This window comes from Geotrypetes seraphini, chromosome 12, assembly GCF_902459505.1.
Source record: "Geotrypetes seraphini chromosome 12, aGeoSer1.1, whole genome shotgun sequence".
NCBI lineage: Eukaryota > Metazoa > Chordata > Amphibia > Gymnophiona > Dermophiidae > Geotrypetes > Geotrypetes seraphini.
This window is the reverse complement of record NC_047095.1, coordinates 58175317-58199057: the sequence shown is the minus strand read 5'-3', so window position 1 is coordinate 58199057 and position 23741 is coordinate 58175317. Positions and strand designations below refer to the sequence as shown.

Below are 23741 nucleotides of genomic sequence, written 5' to 3'. Positions count from 1 at the left end.
TAAACACTAGGTGAGTACTTGTACTTGTACATATGTTAACTAGTTTCATACCACCTTTTGAACATTAAGGTGTCGGGAGAAGCAAATGTGACTCAGATTGCCGAAGCTTTAAGGCGATACAGCGAGAGGTCATTCTTTGTGAGGGAGGCACTCTTTCACCTTTTCAGTCTCACCCATGTGATGGACAGAGCAACCCCTGAGATGCTGAAGGTAAAATGAAGTGCTTCCTTCTGGGGAGGGGATAATTTTATTCATGATAAAAATAGTAGCATATAATTTCGTTAGACTGAGTCAAATGTTAGTTCTAGTGCTATGGTCTGACTCTTTGGGTCTGTGAATAGCATCCTGTGGCCTTCTCAAGGTGCCCATGTCCTACAAACCCTACTGAGGATGCCGAGTCTGTAAGAGCAAGTCCATTATTTGTGTAATCATTTCAGAGCTCCCCATATATGTGAGTGCCACCACCTGCAGCCTCTGAAGTGGTAGGGATGTGTGCTGGTTGTCTTTTCACTCTTGGAAAAGTAACATATCTTAAGAGCTTTTCTACACATAAATAGTGGACCACCACCAGTAGTTATCAAAACCTTTCATTATATTTTGGACAGTTGTATAAGAAATTCTTGAAACAGAAACTGCCTTTCTGCTATCCCAAGAGCAATCTTTGGATTTAAATCAGACAGGGACTGTAACGCGATCCTGCCAATTGTGTTTCAGCTCGTGGTTCTTGGAATGAGAAATCACCCTTCCAACTTGCCAGTTCAGCTAGCAGCAAGTGCGTGTGTTTTCAACCTGACCAAGCAGGACCTGGCAGCTGGCATGCCAGTCCGACTCTTGGCTGATGTGACTCATTTACTACTGCAAGCAATGGAACACTTTCCAAACCACCAGCAGGTAATGGGCAACCCATGCAAGCAATCTCTTCCTTTTAGCTTTTCCTACTATCCTCTAACCTCCCTGCGAACACAACAAAAAGTATATTTTGTGTATACCGAAAGGAATGTGGAGATAGGTCATTGGATTCAGTAACACAAATAGGCAGCTGGATGGCTTGCTGAAACCTGCGCCCACCACACAGTCCCAAACACTCTGGTAATCTGCGAGTATAGGATGATAGTCTGGAAGGATCTGAGAGAGCAGGAAAGCAGAAACCATGAACTAAGACAGCAAGCAAGAATCACATTTAACCTTTCTAAAAAGTCTAGAGAGGGCCTGTTCTACTGCTAGTTATCATTGCACTTGTTTTAATGTACTATTGCAGGGGTAGGCAATTCCTGTCCTCGAGAGCCAGAGCCAGGTCAGGTTTTCAGAATATCCACAGTGAATATGTACGAGATGGATTTGCATGCACTGCCTCCTTGAGATGCAAATCTATCTCATGCATATTTATTGTGGATATCCTGAAAACCTGACCTGGCTCTGGCTCTCGAGGACCGGAATTGCCTACGCCTGTACTATTGTATAAAAGTAATAAAAATTTATTTTGGGGGGGAAAAAAAGGTGTAGAGAGAGAAATCTCCCCTCTGCTTTTTAAGCCCTGCAGTCAGTAGCAGTTTAGCCTTCTAGAGATGTGACCTTCAGTGTCTGGCAATGCAGCTGGCAAGACATTCAGTACATGACATCACTTTTCTGCGGAAGGACAACTTCATTAATAATCCTTCAAATGCAAACATTAAAACCTGCCTCTCCTCTTTTGACAGCTGCAGAAGAACTGCCTTCTGTCCCTGTGTAGTGATCGGATTCTGCAGGATGTTCCATTCAATAGGTAAGTAGCAGCAGAATAAAGATGCATAGTGCACATAGTGCTCAAAATATCTCCCCCTCCCTCCTGGGTTTTGGGTAGATTTGTGTTATTGTTAGCAACCTTAGCAGAAAGGTTTGGGGTTGAATTTGAAGAGATTCTGTTGCAGTTGGCGCTGACTTACATGGGTGCATCTTGGGTTGGAAGAGAATTTTGGTGATATTCCTGCCTATCATGTAAAGCCCTGAGGCCCCATTTTCATCCTATCATGTTATGGTTTCTTTGTTTCTATCTTCTGATATTCCATCATCATCTTCATAAGCTCCATTCTAGGAATTTGTGCTATGTAAATGGAGGGGGTGCTTCAAACTTAGACTAATTTTAAGCATTGTTGAGGTGCTGGTTCTTGAGGGCCACAAAAGGTTTAGTGTTTGGAAACCCATGTATATATTCATGAAATGTGTGAGCTTTCAGTAATTTGTAGGGGTTTGGCTTCAATCCCTTGAAGATCAGTTTGTCATCCCTGCATTCAGACTTGAATAACCTGGGTCTTCAGTTTAAATTTATTCAAAGCTGTTCAATTTATTTATTCTTTAAAAAAAAAAAAAAACTTTATTAATTTTCAAATATTAACAGTGCATTGCAAAAATTTTAAACATAAACGAATCAGGAAAAGCACTTTAAATATACAAACATTCTGAAAACAATCATTTTCTCCCCCCCTTCCTCCCATTCATCCATAAGAGTATAATCACATATAGAATTTCAATAAACGAAATACAAGAAATAATGATGCCTTCCCACCTCCCTCCCACCCTGGTTGTGTAAGGAATTACACTTCTCCTTCGTCATTCGCGGGGGATACGGACAGAGCCGGACCGCGAATGCCGAAAAACCGCAAGTATCCGGCTCTGACCCACCCCCACCTCCCTGCCGCCTTCCCGGCCTTACCTGGTGGTCTAGAGGGTTTTCGGGGCAGGAGTGATCTTGCTACGCTCCTGCCCCATGCAGATCGCCATCAGGAAATGGCTGTAGGGAGTTCCCGACAGTCTCAAGAGACTACGGGAACTCCCAGCAGCCATTTTCTCATGGCGATCTGCACGGGGCAGGAGCGTAGGAAGATCACTCCTGCCCCGAAAGTGCTCTAGACCACCAGGTAAGGCCGGGAAGGCGGCAGGGAGGAAAAAAAGATGGATTTTTTTTACATTGAGACTGTTATTTTTATTTTCCCCCTCCCCAGAAAAAAATCACGATTATATGAAACCGCGAGTGCAGGAACCGCGAATGGGGAGGGGGAAGTGTAACTACAGAGAAAAGGTCCATGACAACTAATATAATTCAACAAATGATGTCAACGGGCTCCACACCCTTCTAAATGCATTACTATATCCCAAAAATTCAGCGTTCATTCTTTCATATTTGTAACTGCAACATAAGTTCGCCCACCAAAAAGTATAATTAAATCTATAATAACTCTTCGCATTGCTATTCCCGTCATTATTAAGAAAAGTCGGCTTTTATAACGATCCAAAGAAGGTTTAACAAGTAGTAAAGTACCACAAATTATGGCTTCATAAGTCATAATGTTGTACTTGGGTCATCAATTTACTTATTCAAATCATTTAGTTTGCCTGTTTCCTGTGGCAGTGATTAATAATGGTGTCAGGTCAAAAGCGCGCCGGGACAAAGGCGCGCGCAGACAATTGAACGCAGCGTGGAGGCGTGCGCCGAAGAAAATTACTGTTTTTAGGGGCTCCGACGTGGATGTGTGGGGGGGAACCCCCCACTTAATACAGATCGCGCCACGTTGTGGGGGGTTTGGGGGGTTGTAAAGTTCCCGCTAAGCTGCGCTGGGGTGCGCTGGCGCACAAAATATTACCTCGCAGCGCACAAGTTTCTCGTCACAGCGCACACAGTGTAGAGCACAGTTCTTCAACCGCCGGTCCGCAAACAAAATCTTGCCGGTCCGCGAAGGATTCGGTCCCCGCCGCAACGAAAGGCCGGCGTCAACTGACTTGCAACTTCCTGTTGCAGTCGCTGTGCCGGGACTCCTGCCTTCGCCGGGACTCCTGCCTTCCACCGCGTTTGCCTCCTGCCTTGTCTCCGCACCTCCAGACCAGCAGCGGCAGCTGTGTATGCTTTTAACTTCGGCACAGAGCTGCCCCTAATCAATAGTTTAGCGCGGTTTCATAAGGCAGCCTCGGGGCCTTTGCTAGGCCGGCCCACATCGCATCATCGAAGCGGGCCGGCTATCAAAGGCCCCGAGGCTGCCTCATGAAACCGCGCTAAACTATTGATTAGGGGCAGCTCTGTGCCGAAGTTAAAAGCATACACAGCTGCCGCTGCTGGTCTGAACTCTTGGGCCGCTGAAGGAGGGCAAAAAGCAGCTGTCCTGGAGGTTTCCCTTCCTCTCGCCTTTACAGGTTCCTTTTTTCCACCTTTTTTTTTTTCCTTCAAACGGCAACGGGCCCCAGCATCGACATCAATCAAGTAAGTTCCACTGTCAATCAAGCGGTTCTGCTCGGCCAAAGCTTCCCCTGTGACATGAGCCACCCTCAGGGGAAAGAAAGTGACCCACAAAGGTGAGGGGAAGGGGGGCAGATGATGGAAGTTGGGGGGGGGGAGAGAGAGAGAGAGAGAGAAGGGGCAGATGATGGAATGGAGGAGATGAGAGAGAGAGAGAAGGGGACAGATGATGGAAGTGAGAAGAAGGGAGAGAGAGCAGAAGGCAGATGGATGTCAGTTGAGAAGGGAGAGCAGATGCTGAATGGAAGTGGGGAAAGAACACATACTGGATGGAAGGAGGAGATAAATAAAGGGGGAAGAAAATAGTAAGATAATGGAGGGGTGAGGGAAAGGGGTGACTGACAAGCTGTGTGTAGACACAGTGAAAAGAGGGAAACGGGACTAAATAGTAAGAAAGAATTTAATTTAGATGGAGGCAGAAAATAGAGAAGGAAGACCAGAGAAGAAAAGGGAAGAGAGAGCAGAGAATGATCAGATCTGAGTGGAGGAAATGAGAAGAGAGATATGCTAAAAACCACAGGGGGGAGGGAAGGATAGAGATGCAGTTATTTTGAAGCTACACTGTTAAGTTAATATGCTGTTGGTAGAGTTGCAGTGGCATCCTAAACATATTTCTGGCAAGCCAACTGTATATGGTGACATTATTAGAAGATGACTGTGTGAAACTTTAGGGAACTTGGATGCCAATCAGTTTTTGGAAGCCAAAGGAAAACATACATTTTTTGTATGCTATACTGTATGTTTGGCTCGTTTCTACTTCAGTTTTGTTCTTGCCTTTTCGTTTTGTCTTCCTTCCACCATCTCTTATCTGCCTTCCTTATCATCCTTTTCAATGTGATTTGGCAGCTCCTGTCAATCATAGGCTGGCTGTGCAAGATTGCTAATTCTAGATGCCTGGGTGACCTAATGCCTGTGCATGTGATTTTCTGTTTTTGTGTTTAAAACATTTTGCTGAAAGCACAACAGTGCAAAAGAGTAAAACAGATTTTATGCTGTTTATTCTAGGAATAAGCAGTGGGCTTTCCTAAGTCCATCTTAATAATGTCATGCAGATTTTTTAAGGAAATTATCCAAATCTTTTTTTAATTACATGTTGAATGAAAAATATTTTCCCAGGTTTGTTTTAAATCTACTACTTAAAAGCTTTATTGCATGCCCCTTTACTCCTAGTATATATTTATTTTTATTTTTTATTTTTTAGTATATATATATTTATCTTTTGGCATGGCCCATCAGTTATAGCATTTGCTACATGATGGGCCATGCCAAAAGATAAATGTAGCATTTGCTACATGAATTGATTTTTTGTCACGTATGGTTAAGGGGCTGGAGGAGTTGCCGTACAGCGAAAGATTAGAGAAACTGGGCCTCTTCTCCCTTGAGCAGAGGAGATTGAGAGGGGACATGATAGAAACATTCAAGGTACTGAAGGGAATAGACTTAGTAGCTAAGGCAGGGAGAACGAGAGGGCACTCTCTAAAGTTGAAAGGGGATAGATTCCATACAAACGTAAGGAAGTTCTGTGGTAGAAAGCAACATATTTATTTGGCTCATAACTTGCTGGCGCCCGATATTTTTAGCTCACAGTGAAAAAAGTTTGCTCACAACACCCGCCCGCTTAGAGGGAACACTGGTTGTAACCCCCCACATTTTACTGAAAACTTCACTTTTTCCCTGTTTTTAGGGAAAAAGTTAAGTTTCCAGTAAAATGTGGGGGGTTACAACCCCCCAAACCCCCCACAACGCTGCCGCGATCTGTATTAAGTAAAGTGGGGGGGGCTCCCCAACAAAAACCCCTGTTGGAGCCCCTAAAAACAGTAATTTTCTTCGGCGCGCGCCTCCGTCTTGCGCTTAGTTGTCGGCGCGCACCTTTGTCTTCCGCGATTATGTCGATGAACCATTAATAATAGGCTTACAGTCTTCTAGCAAACATAAATCATAGGTAGGTAGTCTTGTCTGGTATATTTCTGTTGTTGTTCAACATTCTGATATTGCGAGAACTGCTTATTTTAAAATGCTATGACCTTTTAGGTTTGAAGCTGCCAAACTTGTCATGCAGTGGCTGTGTAACCATGAAGACCAAAACATGCAAAGGATGGCTGTGGCAATAATCTCCATTCTGGCTGCCAAGGTACATCATTCACAAGTCCTTAATAGCTGCATCTGTAATGTTGCAAGGGCATTCAATTTTTTAGCTACTTATATCCAATATTGTCTTTCTCTATAGCTTTCAACTGAGCAGACTGCCCAGCTTGGTGCTGAGCTCTTCATTGTCAGGGTGAGTGGAGCATCTGTTGTATCCAATGCACTAAGAGGTACATAATCGAAACGAAAATACGTCTAAAAACCCGCCTAAATCGGCATTTGGACGACCTGAAAGGTCGTTGCAAGTGCCGATAATCGAAATGGGTATTAGACAAATCTAGAGGCATCTTAGGCCTTTTGACTGCCGCTGTGCATCCAGAGCGAAAAGGGGTGTTTTTCGAGGCATGGTTAGGGTGGGAGGTGGGTCGAACAAACTTAGTCACTCTGCAGTGATAATCGAAAGTATGACGAGACTGTCTAGAAGGAACTTATATGTTGTGACTTAGGTGAAACGTATAAGTGCCCAGAAGATATCCAAAGTGACCAGATAACCACTGCAGGGGCAAAGTACAGACACACAGTGACCCCCTCCCACCACCATAAAAATCAAAATAAAAACATACATACCTGCCTCCAGAACATCAGCGCCTGGCATAGGAAAGCCTAGTAGAGCTGCACAGAGGTGACTTTAGTAGTCTTGGGGGGGGGGGGGGGCTAGTGAAGCCCATAAGCCACTCTAACCACTGCATTTATGTGGTTAACATGTTCAGCCACCCAAACCCTATTGTACTGCCATATAGGTGCCACCTGCAGCCATAAGGGCTGTTGGGGTGGTAGAGAGGTGGGTATAGTAGGTTTTGGGGGACTCATCATGACCTGCAAGGGAGTTGTGGTCAGATGTTTAGGTGGCACCCTTTTTGTGAAGTTCACATCAGTGCTCTGTAAGGTGCCCCACTACTCTGTTGCCATGTCTGGGTGGCCAGTCCATCAATTTTCTGACCTCTCCCATGACCAAAAGGTCTTTTTCAAGGCGTTTTGGACTTGGATGATTTTTTGGACAAGAATGCAGTATAAAATTAGACAACTTGGCAGACTGGATGATCAAACGGTTGGATGTTCAAAAAAAAAAATTTTAGACATATTTTTTGAGAATGGACTTTAGACACTGCATGACTTTGGGTGACTAGCCTAGGCCCAAAATGGACTTAGATCTGTGTGTATCTGTTACTGTAACCAGGGTTAAAAGTAAAAAAAAAAAATTACATTTTATTTGGGAGGGGGAGCTTGGCAGGAGCCCCGAGAGCAGTCCTGGACCCATTTGTGGGTCCAACAGTGGATCCAATATTCGGATCTGCAATTAGAATGCAGCCATTTCAGGCCAAAATACAAGAGTAGGGCCGGGAAGAGTACAAAGAGGGTCTTCTGAGCTGTCCAAGGCTCGTTTTGGCCAGGGGGTGTTGTATGCAGGGTCCTGACTCGGGGCTTGTTTGGGACAGGCCAGGGTGGCATCCTGGGGCCTCAAAATTTAATAAAATTTCTTGTGTAACAGAACTGGTAATCTTGACCATCGAGTTAAACCCCCACTAGTTGCGAGGGTTGTAGAAAACCCACTGTTTGTTTACATGATCCACCTCCCATCAACCCCCTCCCCCCTGCTGTATTCTCTACAAGTGAGGAGTAGGGAGCCTGTCTGTTCTGCTCGAGTTTAATCTTTATTATTTTCAGGTTTTTATTATCCGGTCAGAGGCTTTTGGTGCTGCAGAGGATCCCGGTCACCCCAGATCATCTCTGGCTGCAAGAAGCAAATTGATAGTGGAATGCCGGTGGACATAATTTATTTGGACTTCCAGAAAGCATTCGACAAAGTTCCGCATGAAAGACTTCTCAGGAAACTACAAAGCCATGGAATAGAGGGAGATATACAAAGGTGGATAGGCAAATGGCTGGAAAACAGGAAGCAGAGAGTGGGCATAAATGGGAAGTTCTCAGACTGGGAGAAAGTGACTAGTGGTGTGCCCCAGGGCTCGGTACTTGGGCCGATTCTATTTAATATGTATATCAATGACCTGGAAGGCGGAATATCCAGTGAGATCATTAAGTTTGCAGACGACACAAAGCTATGCCGGGAAATCAGATCGCAGGAAGATAGCGAGGAACTCCAGAGCGATTTGTATCAGCTAGAGAAATGGGCAGAGCAATGGCAGATGAAGTTCAACGTGGAGAAATGCAAAGTAATGCATTTAGGTAGTAAGAATAAGGAACACGAGTATAGAATGTCAGGAGCAACTCTGGGAAAGAGCGAACAAGAAAAGGACCTGGGTGTACTGATAGATAGGACCCTGAAGACGTCGGCACAATGTGCGGCAGCGGCAAAGAAAGCAAACAGAATGTTGGGCATGATAAAGAAAGGAATCACGAGTAGATCGGAGAAAGTCATAATGCCGCTTTATAGAGCAATGGTCAGACCACACTTGGAATACTGTGTACAACATTGGTCTCCCAACCTAAAGAAGGATATAAAACTGCTGGAGAGGGTGCAGAGACGAGCAACGAAACTAATAAGAGGTATGGAGAAATTGGAATATGAGGAACGACTCAAGAAACTAGGATTGTTCTCCCTTGAGAAGAGGAGGCTGCGAGGGGACATGATAGAGACGTTCAAAATACTGAAAGACATCGATAAAATAGAGCAGAAAAACAAATTATTTACATTGTCCAATGTGACACGGACAAGAGGACATGGTTTGAAGCTAAGGGGTGACAAGTCCAGGACAAATGTCAGGAAGTTCTGCTTTACGCAGCGAGTGGTGGACGCATGGAATGCTCTTCCACAGGAGGTTATTAAGGAATCCACTGTGCTAGGATTCAAAGGCAAATTAGATGCACATCTCCTTATGAGAGGCATAGAGGGATATGGGTGATTAGAACAATCAGGTGTATACCTGACTGGGCCTCCGCGTGTGCGGATCGCCGGACTCGATGGACCATGGGTCTGATCCGGAGATGGCAATTCTTATGTTCTTATGTTCTTATGTTCAGGTCTGTAGCCCACAGGCATATGCCTTATGGCCAGTCTGCATCAGTAGTTCTCCGAGCTCAAGGTCTGTACCCTTGAGAGCAATCTCACCCCAGGTTCTGTCCACAGTGGGCTTGAGCGCAGACTGAGCGGGTCCCACGGCAGTTTATCCAGGATCGGGGCCAACTGCATTCCTCTGCACATGATATCGCACAGCTCCAGTGGGGATCTGAGGGTCTAGTTCCATGTCGGGGACTGGACAGCAGTTGAAGAAACAAGCCATCTGTTGGACTCCAGGCTTGTCTGAGGCAGAAATTGGAGAATGACGTGGGGGAAAAAATTGGCCTTGTCTCCGCATATCTGATCCTACCAGCACAAGCCTCGAATAGTTATGATTTTATACTGAATTTATTTTATTAAAGTACAGTATAAAATAAACAATATTCTGTATAGTTGCCATTTTATAAACACAAATAATGCAAAGCAAGGATCAATAAAACCTGTCTCTCCTCCCCTTCACAAATATCTCCTCCACTATCGAGAAAACTGAATAAGCCAAATTATTACAGAAAGCTACACAGAAAAATCATGCTAACAGAATATCAGTCACATATGACAGGAATAGTGTTAGGGGAGTCCAACTAGAGCAACTTCCCCCTGGTCAGAGAGAGCCCTAAGCTAATTAGAAGCTAAAGAAACACGACCCGGGCTTTGCAGTCCCCAGTTATGATTACACCAGCTCTAGCAGGATACATATTTCAAATCTGATATATTCTAATCACAAAACAGAAAATGAAAATTTTCTTTTTTCAACCTTTTGTTGTCTCATCATTTTATTCTTCAAATCATGTTGGTCTCAGTTGCTGCTCTCTGTTTTCTTTTGTCTTCTCTTAACTCACTTGCCAGGGTCTCCTGACCATTTGATTTTTTCTTTCTCCATGTTCACCATCCATCTTCTCTTTCTGTGTATGTATTATTACCCATGTTTATCTATGTCTCCTGTGCCCACCTCCTCGCCTTCATTATCTCACCATTCTTTGATTCCCTCCCCCTGTGTACAGTGTTACTCCTCTATATCCCTATGTCCCCCCCTGTCCAGCATCTTCCACCTACGATGTTATTCTCCCCCATGTCTAGCCATCTTCTCTCTGTGTCCATATACCCTTCCATATCCAGCATTACCCCTCTGTGTCCATATACCACCCCATGCAGCATTCCCCTTTTTGTCCCTGTTCCTAAGCTCCCATCCATGCCCACCATCTCCCCTCTTTTTGTATATCTCCCAGTGTCTAGCCTCTCCCTTTTCTTACTCCCTCACACCAGTGTGTCTTTCACACTCTCTCTTTCCTCCCTCCCTACTCTGTGTTCAATATTTCACTTACTTTTCCTTCATCCCCTTGGTTCAGCTTTTCTCTTTCCCTTACCTTCTCTCTCTTCCTCCTGCAGGTCCTGCAGCTCTCTCCCTTCCCTCTAGTCCCCTTCCCATGGGTCCAACACCTGTATTCCCTCCCTTCAGCGCCCAGGTGTGGGTCTGGCACTGGCACCTCTCCCCTCCAGCTCCAATCCAGCCACATGGGCCCAGCACCTCTTTCCCTTCCCACCAATCCCCAGACCAAATCCAGCACCTGTCTCCCTTCCTTCAGCTCCAGCCGGTCCAGCAGCCCAAGCAACCCCCTCCCCCCTTTGCAGGTGCCGTAGCAGTCCCCCCTCCCAAGTCCATCCCTCATTGATCTGACAGTTAAGACAGTTTTCTTAGTGGCTGTGATGTTAGCGAGAAGGTTGTTAGAGTTGCAGGTTCTGTACTGCAGGAAACCTTTTCTTCACATCTCGAAGGCTACCGTCTCGATTCAAACAGACCCTTCATTCCTACCGAAAGTCGTTTCCAGTTTTCTCACATGAACCAGGAGGTGCGCCTCCCAGCTCTCACACCTACAGGAGTAAAGAAAACAATATGTTGAAAGTCCTGGATGTGCGACTAATTTTGATTCATTACTTGGAGGTGACCAACGAGTTCCGGCTGTCTGAGCACCTCTTTGTGCTTACAAAATGCAGCACATGGGGGAGGCCGGCGTTTAAAGTGACCATATTCAGGTGGATCAGGATGGCCATATCTTCCATCTACATTGGAAGCAGAAAACAGTCTCCAGTGGCCGTGAAGGCGCACTCCACTTGCAGTGTCGTGTCATCTTGAGCAGAGTCTAGAGCAGTCTCACTTGCAGAGATTTGCAGGGCAGCAACTTGGTCCAATCTCCACATGTTCACCAAGTTTTACAGGGTGGATGTGGCAGCTGGGCTGGACACCTCTTTTGGGTCCTCAGTACTGACTGCAGGCTCATCTTTTCCACCCTAAGAACCAAGGACTACTCTGATACAACTCAATGGTCAAGACTATCAGTCCTGTTGCACAAGAAGTAAAGATTAGGTTCTTACCTTGCTAATCTTCTTTCTTGCAACCAGAACTGGTAGTTTTGACACCCACCCTGTCTGATCTATATTAGACTGCTTTCTGTTTGACATGCCTATTTAGTCAGACATCTTGTTTCTATCAGCTGCCCAGTAGCATCAGGAATGAAGAAGAATTTATTCATAAACTATACAGAACTATTGGTGCAAATGGCACACAGGTAAGTGGTCATTACCACCTTCTTTGTTTCGTTTAGTAGTGGTTTTAAAAGCATTGTTTAATGTTTGTATTTAGAGTAGAACAGACTTATGTATTTTCAGGGAGTTTCCCTGCACCCTCTCTTATGTTTGCACTCTAGGACTTGCTAGAAGCTTTGTCACCAACTGAGGGGATGGAGCTCATCCCAGAGCGATGGGAGGTGGAGCATAAATACAAACAGTGGGCTCTCTGCAACCCTCACAACTAGTGGGGGGGGGGGGGGTTTAACCCGATGGTCAAAACCATCAGTCCTGCTTACAAGAAAAAAGGTTAGCAAGGTAAGAACCTAATCTATCCATAATTCTGAAGGTGACCACAGGAGCAGAAAAGGCCTAAAAGAGGTGAGCTAGAGAGGGTCCATTTTGGTGCCAGGAAGGGCATGTGCATGCCATTGCACTTACGCAATATGCACATATTTACATTAATAAAAGCCCCAAAGGATGTTGGGAGTTGTAGGAAGCCCAAAATGTTTAGTTCATGTATTAATAAATTTATTTATTTATTTATTCATTTTTTACCATTCTCCCAGGGGAGCTCAGAACGATTTACATGAATTTATTCAGGTACTTAAGCATTTTTCTCTGTCTATGCCAGCGGGCTCACAATCGGTCTAATGTACCTGGGGCAATGGGGGTATTAAGTGACTTGACCAGGCTCAGAAGGAGCAGCATGGATTTGAATCCATAACCTTAGGGTGCTGAGGCTGTAGCTTTAACCACAGTGCCCCAGTCATGAAATAACCGTGTGGTCATCTACTGGTTTTATTTTACAGCAACTTCTGCAAATAGTCAAGCAGAAAACTAACCAGAATTTAGTGGACACAACTTTAAAGTTTACCCTGAGCGCCCTCTGGAACCTCACAGATGAATCCCCCACCACTTGCAGACACTTCATCGAAAACCAAGGCCTGGAGCTCTTTATGAAGGTTCTAGAGGTGAGGGATTGACTTCCAGGGGGGCATCTTAACAGTCAGATTTTATTCTTGTACAGCCACTTTTACAACCATTTTATTTCTCTTTTCAGTCTTTTCCATTAGAGTCCTCCATCCAGCAGAAGGTTCTTGGCCTTTTGGTAAGATATGCAAAGCTCATGTTAAAAACCCCTCTAAGATTCTCTCTTAATGAGATGTATCTGTTCCAATAGAAATCTGCCTAAGTAAGCAATGTGTCTAGTAGTCCTGAACGCTAGGGTCTTGTATCTGAACTAGCAAGATTTTTTGCAGAAAATTGTCAATCATGTTTTCAACTCCACCTCCCCAGGGAGCTGCTCCTGCGCCACCTCCCCCAGTTTGTTTTCTGCAAGCAGGTTGCTCAGAAGTATTTCTGATCTGCTCTGCAGTTTTATTATTTTCAGGTATTTTTTTTCTCAGTGTTCTTTTGGAGGCTCGGTGCCCAGAAGTTCACACTTGTTGGGACCTCTGCCTGGGAGAAGACTCGTACCCGTGCGGTGGAAGTCTGCTGCTAGCAGAATCAGTTTTGTGACCCTGAATAGGATGTAAATAATTCTTCTTTATACCTAAGCGCTAGTTTTGCTGTCTCAGTAACACATGTTTTAATCCTGCAATCTCATTGATCCAGTGTATGAGACTAAGGGCTCCTTTTACTAAGCTGCGATAGCGTTTTTAGCGCACGCAGCATTTTAGCGCACGTTAAACCCGCGCTATGTGGCTAGAACTAACGCCAGCTCAGTGCTGGCGTTAAGGTCTAGCGTGCGTTAAAACCCTAATGCGGCTTAGTAAAAGGAGCCCTAAGACTCCTGAGGCAGGCTTTTCAATTGAAACACAGCCCATGTCAAGTCAAGACATGATACTGTCTTGTACTGTTGGTCATTAAATTCCCATTGGTTTGAAGACTTAGACTGCTTATTGTAAATAAGACGGCCCATATTCTATAAATAATACCTTAAGTTAGTCACCAGTAGGCAGGCATTCTAACTGAAATGGCAAAAGCCATTTAAAAATTGTTTAAAAACAAAAATATAGGTGCCTGGTGACACCTACAAAGCCAGTGACTAGATCGCGTTTATGGGGGCGCCTTTTAGAATGCCTAAGGTCTAAGTACTAATTACCAAAAGGAATGTCCATCAATTAAATCATATAATAGTTGTCTGAATTTTACACCATCCTACCACCAAGGCTAGCTGTTCAATATCTCATCTACTTTCTGCTTTATCTTCATTATTCAAACTTTTCTTTTGCAAGTAATTTTCTTTTTCAAATATTTTTTGTATGAACCTTCAGGTAGCAATCGGGCAAACAGAGCCGGTTGCTTAAACTCTGCATCAGTCCAATCTTTATTCATGTTTTGTTTTATTTTTATATAACTTTTTCTTTTTCTTATTGATATAAAATAAAAGGAACCTCACTTAACTTATAGGGAAATGATCCTGTACTCTCCTCATTTCCCTATAAGTTAAGTGAGGTTCCTTTTATTTTATATCAATAAGAAAAAGAAAAAGTTATATAAAAATAAAACAAAACATGAATAAAGATTGGACTGATGCAGAGTTTAAGCAACCGGCTCTGTTTGCCCTATTGCTACCTGAAGGTCCATACAAAAATTATTTGAAAAAGAAAATTACTTGCAAAAGAAAAGTATGAATAATGAAGATAAAGCAGAAAGTAGATGAGATATTGAACAGCTAGCCTTGGTGGTATGATGGTGTAAAATTCAGACAACTATTATAAGATCTAAGTAGGCATGGCTAACGCTGGAAACGACTTTAGGCGCTTCCATAGAGGCAATTCACATCAAAACATAGGTCTTGACAACCCTGGCGTATGTTTCTGGCACCTGTGTTTGAGATAGTCGTGATTGTACAAATGGTACCATTGTGTGATTGTCACATGATTGGCGGCTGCGATACCGGCGCCATTTGTACAATCTGGCCCTATATGCTGCTTTCTGTTGGGTTTTTTTTTATTTCATTTTATTGCATTAAGGAATTTTTATCTTATGAAGTGCATCTTTAGTTTTAATGTTGTGAAGTTACAGAATTAAGTGGTCCATCAGTGACTGCCTACCTTTGCAAGGCTGACCTTAACATCAGTCCCCGTATAGGGATTATGTATGATAACATCAGTCTAATACCTGGCAAATGTTTATTCGTGCCTCAACAGCCTGTGACCCAGAACAGGGGCTGTAGAGAGAGTGTGGGGGCAGGATGAGGTGCAGTGCGTCTTGCAGTACAGACTTCCTGGTGTAATATTTGCATTCCAGAAGCTGTAACAAAGGAGTGGACATTACATGTAGGATGTTTATCATATGGCTGCCATGTGATTGGCCTTCATATTGTTAATTTGTTTCGTGATTTGCTATTTGAATTGCTGCTCTCCACCACTTTGAACAGTGGTACCATATAATTTATAAATAAAATAATTCATGACTGAAGTTTTTGCTCCAGAAATTTTTCTTTCCATAAACATTAGGGAGAGATTTTTAACTGTATACTTTTATATGAGCATCAAATTCCTGTGATTTATTCCAACAGTCCCATCACTATATTTGGGGGTCAATATTTCTGTGAGATGTAATGAGACATTAAGGCCTTCTTTTACAAAACTGCAATGACGCTCATTGAGTTCCTGTGAGTATCGGGAGCCGCGTGGGCCATTCAGCGCGGCTCCCTGCGCTAGAAACTGCTGTCGCAGTTTCGTAAAAGAGGGGGGGTAAATGTTTGTCATATATTTTGGTGCTATTTGTTTGCTTTCTTTCGTTACAGAACAATATCGCAGAAGTCCAAGAACTCCATTCTGAACTAATGTTGAAGAATTTCATAGACCACATCAATAAATTACTGCACAGTGTTGAAGTGGAAGTCAGTTATTTTGCAGCTGGGATTATTGCTCACTTAATATCTCGTGGAGAGGAGACCTGGACGCTGAGCAGTAGTCTCAGGACTACTCTTGTGGAACAACTGGTAGAGAATTAAGCCCTGCTAGCATGGGGATTTTGGGGAGGGAATATGGAACAGCCATTACCATCCTCTTCACCCTTATTGCCTAGTTATAATGACTCTCCAGTGCCATCAATGAAATAGAAAAGGCTCTCTGCTACTGAAACTGGCCATAAGAAGGCCCGAGACAACTTGCTGCCCTATGGCTTATGTTTATTCTGTTCTGTGAATGACCTCATCAACAATCCCAGCACATATGTAAATTTACGCTATACGATATAATTTAAACTTTCATCTCACTATAAAAATTCTTTGGGACCAACGAAGGTGACATACTTCACATGGCTCATCACAGTTTGTCATAGGTCTAGTTCAGGGATCTCAAAGTCCCTCCTTGAGGGCCGCAATCCAGTCGGGTTTTCAGGATTTCCCCAATGAATATGCATTGAAAGCAGTGCATGCACATAGATGTCATGCATATTCATTGGGGAAAATCATAAAAACCCGACTGGATTGCGGCCCTCAAGGAGGGACTTTGAGACCCCTGGTCTAGTTTGTTTTTAATTATTTGCCTTGCACTTAAAACCATTACATACAAGTAAGTTGCTTACAATTTCCACACACAAAAAAACATTAGTTCAATATTCCATATGTTTTATTATAGCATGGAACACTTAGCTTAGACATCCAGGGACCAGCTATAGATGCACATTAATGGCTTGAATTAAGGGCTCCTTTTACAAAGGTGCGCTAGGGCCTTACCACGTGCAGTAGCGCGTGTTAAATTCCCGAGCGCGCTAGGCACTACCGTCTTCTTTTTAGGCGGTGGTAGATTTTCGGGGTAATTTTGTGCGTGCGCTAAAAACCCTAGCGCATCTTCGTAAAAGGACCCTAAATCTTAATCTTGAATATTCTTCCAGTAATTTGGAGTTGTCGTCCTTCTGATTGATATATATATATATATATTCTGTTTTCTTCACAGCACTCTGCCATTTTGAAGTGGCCAGCACCAGAGTGCGAGATGGTTGCTTACAGGTATTTTATCTTCTGCAAGTTAAACTTTGGTTTCTTAAAGCTGTAAAAACCTTTCAAAATTACTTCCAACATCCTGAGAAGAGCTCTTTTGAGTCCGTCATAAAGCTGCTCCATAGATAATTTTGCACAGTTGCAATCGACCCCGTATTTGTTCCCTTACAAAATTACAGCCTTCACGTCAAGCATTGGGTTCCAGCATTGTCCCTTAAACCCAGGAATCGTACTGGTGCAACTTCCCTGTCCTCTCACCATCGCATCTTATATTTCTGAGACCCACTCTTGTTCCGATTGTGAAAAGCAAGGGAAAGTCAATGGGTCTCAGGAAAATGTGGCTAAATATTCATGTTGATCCTTTCTAGGTCCTTCAATCCATTCTTTCCATTACTTGGCTGCTTCAGCACCCCTGGAGTCCAGTTGTGGGCTGTGTGGGCCATGCAGCATGTTTGCAGCAAAAATCGTACGTACTACCAAACTTGAAAGTGTCTTTGCTTTGTATATTGGACTTGTTTTGACTCTTGATGCCTTGAACCTGATTTATCAATAGGCATAATATGGGATGAGACTTTTCAGAACCTTGAACAAATTGTCTTAAATCTAGCATAGAACTATATATATATATATATATATATATATATATATATATATATATATATTTACAGTAAAATGTGTGTGTATAAAATCAGGTTTACTTAAATGGTGTATGTATTGTATTTTATTTTTAATATATCATACCAAATTAGCTTAACTTTGGATACTCTTCTGACATGGCTCCAGCATGTGATGAGCATCTGACTAACCACACCCTGTAGCCTTACTACATAATATATGATTCGAAGGGAAAACACGTAATAACCGTATGAAGAAGAAAGCTATTCCCAAGTATAGATTGATGTAGGAGTAAATTTAATGGTAGAAGAATACAAAAACACCTCTAGTTGTAGGTCGATAAATATTTGTATGTTTTTGCTTAGGTGAGCCACAAATGTTGTTCAAAGATTATATTATAAATAGCAAGTTGATAATGGAGTTACGGGGTTTCAGTGCTGTCGCCTCTCATATGGATGGGGTACTCTGTAGTAATGTATGTGTGGAAAGGGAAGGCAGGGTCCAGGATAGAAGTGGGATGGGAGATGGACATGAGCAGACCACAGATGGGCCTTAAGATCTGGGGCTGAAGTGGTGTTTTTCCATTAGAACTGTAAGGGTGAATGGGGACCTGACCTGCAAAGATCTCTGTAGTGCAGTCTGAGTCCCTTGTCTCCTGTCTGGTTGGATTTGGGCAGAGTGAGGGTGTATTTGCCACTGCGCAGGCGAGCTCTGCCGTGTCATTACCTACATCAGAAAAATGAATAGGCATCATTTTTCTTTGATAATATACATAGGGGGTGGGGGATTGGAAGATAAGATGTAGCAAAATTGAAATTTTGAAGGAATATGTTAGTTTTAATGAATGTATAGAAAGATGGGTGGGGGAAGGGTTTTTAAATAATTTACATATTCAGAATATAATGTATGATGTTCAAGTGTTATATGATAGTATTTCATGTTGTTCTTTTTGTGCACTTGATGTAAGTTTGAAAAAGAATAAAGAAATTTTAAAAGACAATAAAAAAAGAAAAATGAATTCAGTCAGAGCCTTCCTCTCCTACTTTGCCACTGTAAGGTGTCTTCTGGTGCAAAGGGTTCAAGAATCTTGACAAGTGGGTTATGTATCCCCACCCACAAGTTTGTGTAGAAGGAGTTAAATTTTCTTTGGCTTCACCTCCTGCTCTGGGCTGTACCCTAGCTCCTTCTCAGTTATTCCTTCTACTCACGAGTTGAAAGATGTTTTTCTGATCTGCTCTGAGATAATTTTTATTATTTTCAGATATTTTTCCGGATTGTGAGGCTTTCAGTACTGCAGATGTTCCTCCAGTGCTCCTGAGAAAGCTATCTGGATTGAGTCTGTACCTAGCAGGGGAACCTGCCTAGCCAGCATGCACTAACAATTTGGAGGCTCGGGGACCATTCCCCTCATGGTTATCCAGAGCTTGATCGCAGACAGTGTGGCTCCATGCTGGTCTTAAGGATTTTACTGGGTGCCAGCTGCATTTCCCTCCCCCTCATCAATGTGCGTGGAGCTAGGATGCTTGAGGTCTCGGTCACATTTATTGTTTTGACTGGCAGCCTGAAGATAGAAGCTTTTGGAGACACTTACACATTTGTCTGAGGCAGAAGTCTCTGTACTTCAGCTGGTGTTCCAGCTAAAGCAGACCCTGCACAAGCAGTAACTGTGGGTACAGGCTATTGTAGCCTATGGAAGACATTAGGGGTAGTTTTAAATTGTATTTTTGAGGGTTGCTGAGGCTGCTTCTAGGGTCCCTCACCTCTAAAACCCTCTTCATTGAATTTTTTTGAACTGTAATTTTGCTCTCCTGGGCTGTTTTTGGAGCTAGAATGCTACCATGCAATGGCCATCGTGAATTTTTCAGTCCAACTCAATCTGCCTCCACCTACCTCAAAACACCTCGATTTGATTCAGAATCGACACAGATGGACTCCTCAGGCTGTTCTACCCCTATATCGTCAGATTTGCACTGGATGGCCGAAAGAGGAGCATCCATGTGCCGTGGATCACATGGGTGGGCGGGAGCCATGGGCTTAGCTCCCTCCAGGGCCATGGATTTGCAGATGGCTCGGACTGTGTGTCAAAAATCCCTCCCAGAGCCCATAAATAGAAACTTGGCATCTGCGGCAGGGGTCCTTGGGGCACTCTAGACAAGGATTTACCTCTGATTTTGTGAGTCTGATGTTTGAAGCCTATCTAAAGTATAGGGGTCTGTTAGCACCGTCTGAGAGCACGCCAGGGCTTGGGCAGAAGAGTGTAGTTCCCTCAAAGAGTGTAGTTCCCTCTTCACAGTGTCATGCGCACAATCCAGAGGTCTAGTTGGAAAAGGACTAGGAAGATTAGGGCTCGGATTTGATTCCTTTGATCCCCCAAAATGAATCTTCAGTGTTGGAGGATTCAGAGTCTCAGGTGGAAGGTACCAGTCAGGAGATCATGGCCGCCCTGGATCAGGGGGAGGACACAACAGTGGTGCCACCTTTTTTAAACCAGCGAATATGCTGAAGATTTCGAGGACTGATTGAAAAGTAAGAATGTTTCTTTTCTTTCTATGAAGTAAAAGTGGCAATGCTGTGCTGGTTCTTGTGAATCTCATACATCAACAGTTGGACTGCCGTAGTCTTCATTGTTGGGTCACAGCGAGAGGAAGAATTTCATATGCTTTGTCATGGAATAAGAAGAAGACATGTCTGTGAGATTATGCCAGAGATGTATGATTGAATTTTGTGTTAAACTTGGAAAGAGCGGTAATAAGAAGCGGTATACAAGAATAAAGTTATTATTATTATTATTATTAAGAACATAAGAATTGCCATGCTGGGACAAACCGAAGGTCCATCAAGCCCAGTATCCTGTTTCCAACAGTGGCCAACCCAGGTCCCAAGTACCTAGCTATATTCCAAGTAGTAAAACAGATTTTATGCTGCTTATCGTAGGAATAAGCGGTGGATTTCTCTAAGCCATCTCAATAATGGCCTATGAACTGCTCTTTTAGGAAATTATCCAAGCCTTTTTTAAACCCTGCTAAGCTAACTGATTTCACCACATTCTCCAGCAATAAATTCCATAGTTTAATTAAAAGTGTGAAGAAATATTTTCTCTGATTTGTTTAAAATCTACTACTTAGTAACTTCATCGAATGCCGCCTAATTCTAGTGTTTTTGGAAAGAGTGAAGAAGTGATTCACATCTACCCTTTCCATTCCACTCAGTATTTTATAGACCTCATACATCTTGAAATGTTACGGCAAGCATATGATGGTGAAACAGCCGTGCTGCAGTATTTCAATGGTGGAAGCGAGTGACTGACAAAGCGCATTCTGTGAGGCCATCGACCGCAAAACAGTCTACTGCACGCCTTTGAATCGTTTTTGAAATGCTACAGAAAATGTATGGACGCTACTTTGAAAGAGAAAAATATTCAGATCCTGTGGAGTCATCTGATTCTGATTTTAAAAAAACAGTCTCAGTTTTCATTCAGCCCTCGTATTATAGAATCATTGTGGGAACTAAAGCTAGAATCCCCACAGACCCCCAGAAGCCAATGTTCTGTCATGAGCAGTTCTAAGGATCAGACCACATTCTTTCCCTCGCATCCTTATATTACCTTGATGCTGACAGAGCATAGGGAGGCCCCGGAGGGGCCCTTGTGGATGGCCAAGACTATGGCAATAATGTATCTAGTGGCTCCTGACTTTCAGCAGATGTTTGTCCAGCCTAAGATGGATTCCTTGGTAGTGCATGGTACCAAGAGGACTTCACTCCCCAGTACTAGACCGCAGAATGGACTTAGTCCTCAAAAGGCAGTTTAAGGCCTTGGCTTTGGGTATGAAGCTTTGGTGACAGCAGCGACTTCCTATGTTGCACATGCCTGTCATACCAAATTATATCAGATTCTTTTGTTGGATGACGGCGTTTACCCCCGTTATTAATTGCCGGGGTGGATTATGTGGCAGATGCTCTATATGACATTTTTAGAGTCATGAGCAAGGTTTCTGCAATCTCTGCCTGTAGAATGCTCTGGATTAGACAGTGGGCAGAAAATTTGGCAGCCACTTTGATCAGGCTACCTTTTAAGGGCCAAATGCTCTTTGGCAAAGGATTTCATAGCCAGTGTGTTAAATCGTTGGCCTAAGTCTTTGCTAGCAGACCTCTGACATTGAGAGGGTCAGGTCATGATAATTTTTGAAGTCTCGGAGATTTTGTCAGCCCTCAGCGGGCTCCTCTGCTTACATATTGTATTGTGACTTAGCCTGCCGGTTTCCGCCTAGCAGCAGCCTCCAAAAAAGCCCAATGACACCAGGTCTGTAGCCACACCTCCACTGATAGGTGGAGGTTAACAGCTTTCTGGGAGGGTTGGGCACAGATATGCTTGGACATCAGTCGGCTGGAGAAAGTGGTCAAAGTAAGAGCAACAGTGAGAAGGCTAATAGATATCTGGGCTTTAGAGCAAAGTAGGAATTCAGGTTCATCCGTACTTGGGACGATCAGAGCACTGTCTAAGACCAAGGGTGGAAGAGTAGTGATACAAATGGTCTTGCTCCTACAAGACCTGGGCTGGATCATCAAATTCAGGAAAAGTCACCTGGAACTGACTCAATCCCTAGAGTACTTGGGAGTTCAATTCGACATGGCAGCAGGTCGTGTTTCTACCAGAGCCACACAAACTGAAGCTAACCCGCCAGATTTTTAACATTCTGGCGATGCAGGCACCTACAGTGGCATATATCAACAGATAAGGAGATGCCAAGAGTGCTCCATTGAAACTAGAGGCCCAATTTCTCTCTCTCATTCCTTTGCAACCAATAGGCTGCAGGGGGAGATGAGACCAGTAGCTTAGAAGACTACCTGCTTTCCTCTGTGACCTATTGGCTGATAAAGAATGTCTGACCAATAGTGTCGCCTGAGCTACTGGTCCTGCCTCCTTTGCAGCTTATTGGCTAGCTGAGGAATATCTGTCCAATAGCCCGCAGGGGGAAGCTAGAATAGAGACATAGCCTTACTTCCTGCTGTCCCCTGCAGCTCTATATCAGGAAGATTTCAGCTCCGATGTCTGAGCAGTGTTGGAAAGGAAAATTATTGGTGCTCCAACACCCTCAGAGCTGGTGTGTGTGGATGGAGATACATAACCCACTTGTCAAGACTCCTGTACCCTTCTACCAGAAAGAAGATTATTGAGATAAGAACCTAATCTTCCCGTCTGTCTTCCAGCAGAGAGAGGGGGATGGATATGAGCAAATGGCAGAGGTCTGAATAATTCATTTTGCTTAAAATGATCATTTTGCAAAGTTCTTCTTTATAGAGACTTGTTTCTTTTATTTCCAGCAGCGAGATATTGCAGTATGTTAATTGAAGAGGGTGGCCTGCGCCAACTGTACCATATCAAGGAAAATGATCATACCGATCCAGATGTCCAACGAATAGTCACTTCCATTTTAGACAGCTTAGAAAAATATATTGTACGACATGGAAAACCACCTTTGTGTAAAAAATCTCCAGCCATGAAGCCAAACTGACTGCCAAAGTTGTGGCTGCCCTTCTGTAACAATCATTTTGAGTATGAAACTGTGTGCAATCCATTACATTTTAGAAAACTGATGGGCCCCAGACTGACCTGAATACCCATCTAAAACTTTATATTCTTTAAATGTCTAAGAAAAGAATGCAGTATTCCATCCACTTTCGTGAATCAAACTCCCTACCAGCTACAGGTGTTTGTTCTTTGTGCATGTGGGCTTCAGGTTTTTGCGTCTATAGCTAAAAGTCTATTTATTATTAAAGTGGCTTTCTTGCTTGATTCTTGCCATCCAGCACAAGCATTACTGCCTGCCCTTCACTTTTGTTCTCCCTGTGGTGGGCTAAGCTTCCAGTATTGATGCTCTTAACTATTTAAACACTTTCTAGGAAGTAGGGGAAGTTTGAGGCCATTGTAACAGAGCCCCATGTTACGATTAGCCTTGAAAGCTTACAGACTTCCTGTAGGCACCCTCGTGGGTTTGTATCAAATATATAAGCTTAAACTATGGAAGACTACTTGCCAATAAAGCCCAACATTTTTATTCCTGTTGCTACTGTAAATGAACACTAATTTGCAATTAGTATGCATCATTCTGATGTCTAATGTTAGAAGACTGGTAGAGAATTACCCAGTGTCTAGGACCGCACAATCATCATGGAATAGT

At 43.4% G+C, this 23741-nt stretch overlaps 1 protein-coding gene across 5 annotated transcripts in view; it reads left to right on the top strand.

Moving 5' to 3' along the window:
- Window positions 1-23378, top strand: part of ZYG11B (zyg-11 family member B, cell cycle regulator) — a 45110-nt gene extending 21732 nt beyond the window's left edge. For 4 of the 5 annotated variants that reach the window (XM_033915780.1, XM_033915781.1, XM_033915776.1 and 1 more), the window contains exons 4-14: window positions 70-210; window positions 715-891; window positions 1698-1762; window positions 6296-6395; window positions 6492-6542; window positions 12800-12961; window positions 13051-13098; window positions 15748-15945; window positions 16904-16956; window positions 17316-17413; window positions 22885-23378. In XM_033915780.1, coding sequence (XP_033771671.1) covers window positions 70-210; window positions 715-891; window positions 1698-1762; window positions 6296-6395; window positions 6492-6542; window positions 12800-12961; window positions 13051-13098; window positions 15748-15945; window positions 16904-16956; window positions 17316-17413; window positions 22885-23075 — 1284 coding nt within the window. In that variant the 3' untranslated portion in view covers window positions 23076-23378. The remainder of the gene's footprint in view (window positions 1-69; window positions 211-714; window positions 892-1697; window positions 1763-6295; window positions 6396-6491; window positions 6543-12799; window positions 12962-13050; window positions 13099-15747; window positions 15946-16903; window positions 16957-17315; window positions 17414-22884) is intronic. The other variant, XM_033915777.1, reaches the window with a different exon arrangement.
- Window positions 23379-23741: the final 363 nt, after the last annotated feature.